Source organism: Prunus dulcis, chromosome 7 (genome assembly GCF_902201215.1).
Source record: "Prunus dulcis chromosome 7, ALMONDv2, whole genome shotgun sequence".
NCBI lineage: Eukaryota > Viridiplantae > Streptophyta > Magnoliopsida > Rosales > Rosaceae > Prunus > Prunus dulcis.
In genome coordinates, this window is record NC_047656.1 from 11,119,887 (window position 1) to 11,128,779 (window position 8,893).

Sequence of the window (8,893 nt, forward strand, 5' to 3'; positions counted from 1 at the left end):
TTATGATAAAACTATCATATTTTATTCAATTTCAATTTATTTTAATCTAAAATAATTTTATTATCTAAATTTTTCTAAAATTAGGAAAAAATTATTTTTTATTGTTTATAATAATTTTAACCTTTATAATATCAGAATTTAAAAACTATATATTTTTAGGACAGAAATTAGCAAAAAATATATACTTGAAAAATAAATCACATATTATTATTCTCAAATTTCCTACCATACACCTTTTCACTATTTTTATTTTCTGAATATGTTTTTCAATTAATTTACCAGACATATTTTCGAATCCTAAAAATGCAAATTCGTTTTCTCGTTTTCATTCTTCGTAAATGTTTTATTGTTTGCAAAAACGATTTTCACGAAAGGAAAACATTTTTTATGGAACTAATTTTCTCACTCATTTTTTCTTTACTTTACACTCCCTTTTACTTTTCAATAGTTTTTAATCAATTTTTTTCTTTTTTGTTCTTTCTTTCCTATTCTACCTTTACCTTACATTAATGTTTTCATAACTAAAATTAAGAAAAGTTAACATTAAATAAAATAAAAAATTTTAAATTAGAGTGTCTTCTACTCCATCGTGTCTTTCCCACTCCAACATCACCTCCGACGACGGAACTCAGCCACCATCTCCGACAAACTTGATTTGTTTCCAGCAAATACCCAAATTCTGGCATATGAATCTACATGAATTATTTTCTCAGTCTTTTATGAATCATATTTTCCCAATTTCTGTAAGAACCCACAAGAAAATACCCAATAATTTAAAATTGAAGGCTTCTTATTCAATTTTTGATGTGTTTGTTTTAAAAAATTAAAGGTTGAAATGGGTGCTAACATGAACTGATACGGTAACCATTAATCATGCCTCCTAATTGGAAAAAAGCAAAGTCTTTGCATACTATTCTTTGCAGCAAAACATGCAATCCACAAAAACCACTTTTGACAGAATGAAGGAAACCTTCAGGAATTAATCCCCAAACTCAAGCCAGACGATCAATCTGGAAATGTCGTCCACTTATAAATTTATATTTTCCTGGAAAATATTTACACGGAAAAAAAAAAAAGGAACTCTTATGATACGTGTTCATTGAAGGAGGAGAAGAATCTCTCACTTTTTTCTTTTCTTTTTATAAATGTTAATATTTCTTAATTTTAGTTATCAAAATATTAATATAGGATAAGGATAGAATAGAAAAGAGAAAGAACAAAAAAGAACAAAATTGATTAAAAATAAATGAAGAAAATAGGAGTCAGAAAATCATCTTCCTTTTCTTTTTTGGCAAGTTATTTACAGGGGCTGGATTTTTTACCAAACAACAAGTGGTCGAGAAAAATATGGATAAAAAATAATGAATTTACCCAACACCACACACAGACAGAGGCCTGGAGTGTTTAATTAATTTGGGAGTTGGTATTAAGCTCTTTCGTAGTTTGGCCAGTTAGGCAGGAGACAACGAAGTACAGGCAAATTATGAGTAATTTCCACTGCTCGGTAATTTAAATTTTTTTGGCTAAACGCTGATGAAACATTTTTTGGTTGTTAAAAAGCATTTTTAAACTCTTCACTTCATCTCTAATTTGGAAGATGTAAAATGCCTGGAAATGAACATCGTACATCTGAAAAATAAATTTAGAGCTCCGATGGGCCGGAATATTGATGATGTAAATTTAAATCTCGCCCGAAAAGTGTAAAAAAAAAAATTCATAAAAATGGTTTTACATGTTGATATCACCAGAAGTAATATACAAGGTTAAGATAAGACTATGACCTTTCCCTTCCTTGTGAAACAATGTACCACCCACGGCCATGCGATCCTCAAAAGAATATTAGTACCAGGATTGGCAGGCACATCAGTTCATCTGTCCCACAACCTTTTTCATTATGGGTTTTATTTTATATTTTGTGCAATACAAAACCCAGGTAAAATGGACAATTCACTATTTTTTTTTTTTTTTTTGGCCAAGTACAATTAACAGTTGAGAAAGACAATACAAATGGACCTATCAAACCAGCATTATTAGTTCTTATCCTCAAAAACCAAAAACCAGCATTATTAGAAAGTAAAGGAATTTGTGAAAGTGTGGTGGACCAAAAGCATCCACCAATGCTTTAACCAACAACTTTGCTTTCAGAGAGGAGAAAAAAGAAAGGGATAGAGAGGGCCACAATACAGTTCAAGAGAAACAAGATTTAAAATCCCCTTTTGGGGTAAACCTGCATAAGCTAGGGCTGAAAGAATAGGCCTTGCATATTTGAATTGGAAATCAATCATACAAGCATCTGCAATGTACAGGAGAGGACAGTCAAATGACACATAGCTTGAGCTGAAGAATTCCTAAGAACCGTATGAGCAAGCATGCCCAAACTGTATCCAGAAACCAGTCACTCAAACCCCCGGAAAAAAAAAATTTGAATCAAAAGAACACTCTGCACAAATACCCAAATTCAGCAACAACCAAACCAGGAAAAGAATACAAAATCTACTCGTACAAGTGTGATTAAAATGCCCTCGGTGTATCATGAGAGCATATCCTTCATATGGATACTGATGTTTGCTAACTGGTTTCACACTTGTGTGCTTGTAAGACATCTCCACTGCCTTGCATGGGGACCGTTGTCTAGAAGCATAAGCAAACCCACGTTGGCTGATAGCCCAAACATATACCTGAAATTAGATTCAAACCAATTCAAGACATTATAACAGGATTAATTGCACTTGATCAATCAACAAAGCGAAAAAGTTCCAGAGTGCTGTGGGAGGCAGAGGTTTGGCTCTCAAGGCTAAAAGATCTATTGCTAGATACTACAACACTATTCTCACCAAAAAAATAAATTGCTACAAAGATGTCATCATAGTTAAGAGCACTACAATTTTTAAATTTCAAATATATTTCTATATAGGTTCAATTTCCAGAGAGCTGTAACGGGTGCTTGATGCTTAGATGGTTAACAAATCCATTGTTTTTCATTTGATCTTTAAAACAAATATATAAATTAGATTGTGTCAGTTATAAGACAAGATAAACTACTGATTTATATCTATTATGATGTTGTGAACTACTTACTTGCTTCGACGCGCTCTTCTTCTCCAGAAAACAAAGGACTTGATCCACTGAACACAGAGATGAAACAAAAATAAGTGTTAATTAAGCATAATGGTCCGTGAAAATGATAATTTTGATAGCACTCTCTGGCTTAAAAAATAAAAATAAAGAATAATCAACCATGTAGCACTACTGGAAAAATTATATCTCATTTGCCAACAATAGAATCCAACATTACCTTAAAAACTGACATGAAGGAGGTACTTCCAACAAGAGATGGCTTCTTTACAGTCATTTGTTTCTCCGCTGACATGTCTTTACACAAATGTTGAGCTATTTCTTTAAGTAATACCAGTTGAGCTTTGTCAGTCCGCATCGAAAGCATTGCCTGCCTCATCGACTCCCTGTCAGCCTCAAGTGCCTGAAGCCTCATATAGAGCTTCATGATATCAGGATCCTCAAAATCAGGCTGATTAAGTGATCCCCTTGGAGCAGTTGCGTAATCTCCAACTCCAGCTTTGGCGTCTGTAAAACCATTATAAGTTGCTCCATTATGGATAGAGTCAATGGTATAAACTCTGTCACTCATGTCATCTCCAAATTCTGATGCGTTATCTAGCTTTCTCGTATTTGGGTAGTCCTCTGACTGTGAGACATAATCCACCTTCTTCAAGCTGCTGTTATACCTAGGAGATTCAGCACCAAAATCTGAACCAGCTTCTCTAACCGTATACATGGGTGAATCACTTGAAAGTCTCCCGGAATGTCTTGACCGCCTAGGAGAATAACCAACCACCACCTTTTCAAAAATGTTCTTGGAACCCGAAAAATCCCCATCCAGCTGATTGCTGCTCGGACACCTCTCCATCTGAGAGAGCCTGTTTTCCAGATTTCTCAAATGATCTCTCCCACGAGGGGTCTCACCAAATGCATACTTCTCAATATCTGTAACATCATCATCCTCCTCCAATAGACCTTGAGTCTCATTAAGCTTGCATTTCAAAGGTGGATACTCATATGTGGGCGTTGTGGGGAGTTCATACTGCGCTTCAAAATCACCCATACTCTGGATACGGCTAAACCCACCCTTCTCACCCTCTGCCTCAGACTCTGTGAGCCCATAACTCATCATTCTATGCTTATAGACCTGTACTTCACATGTGAGTGCCTGAATTGCTTGTTCTCTCTTATACAACAAATCTTCCAGTGCCAAAAGCTCTTGCTGGTCATGTGCCATCTTCTCCTCAACAAAACACTTGAATTGCCGAGCCTCCATCTGTATTTCCGCCTTCTCCCTCTGCAATCTCAATATCATTGACATAGCCTCGTTTGCGGCCGATGATGAAGCATTCCTCTCCTCGTCCAGTTCAGTATACAAATCTTGTATCGTATTCTGCTGGCTACTAAGAGTTTCACGTAATGCAACACATTCGTTCTCCATTTGGACTCGTGCATTATAATAAATTTCAAGCCCAGGTATAAAGAAACGGTTACCATCCTCATACTCGCTATACTTTCTCTTTACCGACCGAAGCCAAGTCCCTGAAGAAACGCTCATAACCGAAGAACTGCACTCGCAATTAGAACACTTCACCACCTGCCTCGAAGATGGAAATCCTTCCGAATCCATGAAGCAATGTGCATTCAAAATTCAACCAATTCAAGATCAAGAGACGATAATTCGACTATTCAAACAAATCAACCATCTAACGTACACATTCGCTCCCAAATCCTCTCTCTTTGAATCCAAGACCTTTAATGCATTTCCCTCCTTCCCCGCACTCCGACCATCAGCTATTGTTCCTCTCAGATCAACAATTCACACGTAAAACTCCTAAAACAGCAAATTTATAACAAATTAAACCTAATAGTGCAAAAGAAAATTTTAAAAAAAAGTAAGAAATTTTCTGCTCTGATTCAAAACAATAAATATTACCAAAAATGAATAACTACAAAACAAGCATGTATAAATTACAGTTTCCCTTAAAATTGCGGAAACATGGTAGGGTAAAGTTACCTATTGGAGCATTAAGGAAATTGAAGACTTTGAATAAATAAACTTTCCCGGAAAATAGTCCAGGAAACGAAATTCCATTGAAAAAAAACAGAAACACCGATAGACAGAGAGAGACAGAGAGAGAAAGAGAGAGAACGGGAGAGAGAGAGGGGGAGATTTACCTCGAAAGAGCTTGAAGAACAAAAAACCGTAGAAAGTCGTGGAGAGCAGGAGGTGCAGGCCAAATTTTCCCGGAAAAAAGTTTTTCCCGGAGAAAATATAGGATCTGAAGAGGAAACAAAAGAAAAGGAAAAAAAAAACCGAAAAAGAAAAAAGACGACGACCAAACCGGGTCGAGCTGGAAAAAAATGATTCCGCCCCGCGTTCTCGTGAAAAAGTTTAGAAATCGCGGGGCCGTTTGGAGGGAAAGAAAATCGAAGAGAAAGAGAGAGAAAATTATGCAAACCCTAGATTTTTTGTTTGTTAAAATTCTTCGGCCTGTTTTTTTTTTCTTTTTTTTTTTCGTCTCGAATTTCGTGATGTCTTGGGAAAGAGAAAGAGACGGACGGTTGAATTTGGATTTTTGGGTATCTCGCGTTTTTCAGTGGAGAGAGAGACCTTGTTGTTGGGAGGGAGCCCTGTCCAACCTCTCCAACTAATTACCGTGGCTTTTGAAACTATATATAATTACTAAATAAATATACTTTTAAAAAAAAATAAAAAATCTTTCTATTTACTATTCTTTGCAAAATGCACGTACACACACGAAGATAACACGTTTAAAACTCAATAATTAGTACTAATAACTGCTAATGAGTGATTATGAGTTGTTTTTCTTGTGGATTTTCAAGGGCTTATAAACTATACTTTATCCACTTGGTTTTATTTTAAGATATTACACTTGGTTTTACTAAATATATGTGTGAATTGTGATAATACCTTTTGTCTCAACCCTACAAAACTCAATAATTAGTGCTAATGAGATCTAACTTAGTGAAAAAGGGCTAATTACTTGTTATAAGGTGTTTGATTGCGACTTTAACCCTATCTGATGTACAGAAAAATATTCTATTAAGTTGATGCGAACTTTTTGAGAATGAGAATTTATTCATAAAATCACAGACGTACAAAGAGCACTATGATACAGTGGCCTCATTAAAACCTTCCTAGAACAATCTTATGGGACAAATTCCAAGGGAGGAAAGAGTACCACGCACATCATGGACTAACAAGAGAGTCCAATTCAGGTCACTTTGGACCATTACAATAAGAGAACAAGTAAAAAACAAAACCTAACACAAAGACCTCCGACGAGAACCGCAACTAGAGACCAATACAGTAAACCCACATGAGAGGACCGTAGAAACCCCAAATAGTAAACCCACAGGAGAGGACCGCAGAACATTCCAATTGTCAAAAGAAGCCTTTTATGAGCAAAATCATAGCCTTTGACACTCATACAAACTGTAAGTCATACCATAGCAGAAACCAGGAGAGAACACGGAGGACGAACACAGAAACAACAGTAAAAAGACCCATGAGAAGTACTTCACTTCAACTCAGAACCTAACAAAGAAAACCTCATATGACCAAGCATAGTTCTTATATCGGTGCAAAGTAAAGAAGAGCACCACATCCCAACAACTACCACCAGCGTCGCTGTTGCTGCCGCCGTTAAAACAGAGACAAAACATCAGCCCCCAAGTATCACAACTCTCCCAAGGAGAGACACAATCCAGCGTCATTGTTGTCGCCGCGGCCGAGACAAAGACAACACCAGTCACCTAGAACACTGCAAAAATAGTCAAACAAAACAACAGACAAACAGACCTAGATCCAAACAGATCTAGACTATTTGGGGATGGGAAGGGGAGGAGAAGATGGGATAAGAGGAAAGAAAAATATGAGAGAAAAAGAAGGGGAGATGAGGAGACGAAGGGGAGGAGGGGAGGAGGGGCAGTGGCCCCCTCCCCAACCCCCCCCCCCTCCCCCTTTCTTAGGTTCCTTGTGGTTGGTCGTCAGCAAGGAAAAAAGGGATTAGAGTGCGGCTAGAGTTTTTTCCTTAGGCTGTTTCCACTCAGCTTTCTTCCTACCTCTCAGCCATATGCTTTCAAGAGATTATATATGTTGATGTGAACTTGTGATTCATTATTTGAGAGATGCATACTTAATTTCAAATTTCAAAATAACTTTGCATCTGTCGTGATATACATAAATAATCACAATATCAACACACAAAAATATATGATCTTTCTTGAGTTAGGATTATGAGACAAATATATTTATAAATAGTTACATTGTTTTTTTAAGCATATTTAGTACGTTCAATCAATGGCTTTAAAAACCCAATTTCATTATGCTACAAAATTATTTCCCAATGATGTTGGAAAGTAAACGAACTGGGATTAGTTATTTGTATAAATATGATTTGAGCCCCCCCAAAAAAAGAAAAAAAGAGAAAGGCAAAAGACTACACCTAAAGACTTTATGGAAAAGGCAAAAGACTCATTAGACATAAATTAGAGATCATATAAGAAAACCCAACCCATAAATACAATCATGGGTGCCTTTATTTTGAACCCAAAAAATTCATAAGTAAACCCAACCAATTTTTTTTGTCAACTAACGAAGTTCTTATTATACCCTTAGGTTCTGTTTGGTTCATGGGAAATCAATTGTTATCCCATGTTTGGTAAGTCCAAGCATGGGAAATCGTTGCCCGACTCATGGGAAAGTAGGGGGAAAGTGAAGTCATCCTCCCAACTTAGGTTTTGTTTTCCCTCATCATAAGAAAGTTTGGGAAAATGAGCCAATATTAAATAAATATTTTTCATGACTATTTTGTCCCCATTAACAATTTAGAATTACGATAAATCATTAAATGTATTTTTTTTATTTGATTTAATATGAGTATAATTGAAAATTTATACAAACTTTGTTTTCCATTCCTACTCAAAACAATATGGGAAATGAAATAAAGTGATATCTCTCGGTACTTTCTCAGCATTACCAAACGTGAGAAATGAATCTTCCATTTCCCATCATTTAGAAAATGACATGGAAATAATTTCCCTTTAAATTCATTCCATGAACCAAACGAGACCTTATCTTCAACAAATCTATTACATCTCCTCACATCAAGCACCCACCAGCTACCTCTATTATCGGCGCCGGCAGACACCTCTTTCCTTCACTCTCTCTTTATTTTTTTTTTCTTTTCCTCAGTTCTGCTAAACCTTTAAATTGAAAGTTGAAGATAAGGGTAAAATGGGAAGTCCAATGACAAATAAAATTGGGTTGGCTGCTACACTTGTGAACTTTTTGGGTCTAAATTCAAATAAAGATCCCCCATTACACATCAATCCAGTTTAGGTCCACTAGAACATCCCCGGGCCCATGCCTTTCGCTTTGGTAAGATTTTTAATTTATTTTATTTTTATAATTATTATGCCATTGGCGCCAAATCATTAAATTTCATAATGAAAGTCACTTCAGCTTCTTTTTTTCCTTGGAACTAAATCTAATTACAACTCCATAGTCAATATAAGATTAGTCAAAATGACAATAAATTGGTGAAAGATCTATAGCTTATTGCAACTACTCCGAACTTAATATTTTATCACTTTTACACTCCTAATTACTTATCTTGCACTCAATACTTAAATATTTACTCATTAAAAAAAAAAATGAAGAGAGATCGCATATATTATTTAGTAACATTATTAATGGAAATGGAAGAAGTAGATGAAGAATTATGGAATGAAGAAATCGAGGAAGAAAAAGAAAAAGAGGAAATGGACGATGAAGAATTAGAGAAACATGATTATGAAACCATTAAGA

At 35.6% G+C, this 8,893-nt stretch overlaps 1 protein-coding gene across 2 annotated transcripts; it reads right to left on the reverse strand.

The window, feature by feature from the left end:
• Window positions 1–2,202: 2,202 nt before the first annotated feature.
• On the reverse strand, window positions 2,203–5,690 carry LOC117634657 (myosin-binding protein 7-like). Of its 2 annotated transcripts, none has more exons than XM_034368838.1 (4): window positions 5,236–5,690; window positions 3,296–4,891; window positions 3,079–3,125; window positions 2,203–2,678 (listed from the first exon to the last, which is right to left on the reverse strand). In XM_034368838.1, the coding sequence occupies exons 2-4, from the start codon at window positions 4,685–4,687 to the stop codon at window positions 2,579–2,581; spliced, it is 1,539 nt and encodes a 512-aa protein (XP_034224729.1). In that variant the 5' UTR covers window positions 4,688–4,891; window positions 5,236–5,690; the 3' UTR covers window positions 2,203–2,578. The 2 variants fall into 2 exon arrangements, with proteins under 2 accessions (XP_034224729.1, XP_034224730.1); XM_034368839.1 differs by lacking the exon at window positions 5,236–5,690 and adding an exon at window positions 5,075–5,224.
• Window positions 5,691–8,893: the final 3,203 nt, after the last annotated feature.

Coding starts and splice junctions, on each gene's coding strand:
- LOC117634657 (XM_034368838.1), bottom strand. CDS start 4,687: ATGGATTCGGAAGGATTTCCATCTTCGAGGCAGGTGGTGAAGTGTTCT. Junction 3,126..3,295: donor CCTTCATGTCAGTTTTTAAG/GTAATGTTGGAT, acceptor CTCTGTGTTCAG/TGGATCAAGTCCTTTGTTTT. Junction 2,679..3,078: donor AGAAGAGCGCGTCGAAGCAA/GTAAGTAGTTCA, acceptor ATCTAATTTCAG/GTATATGTTTGGGCTATCAG.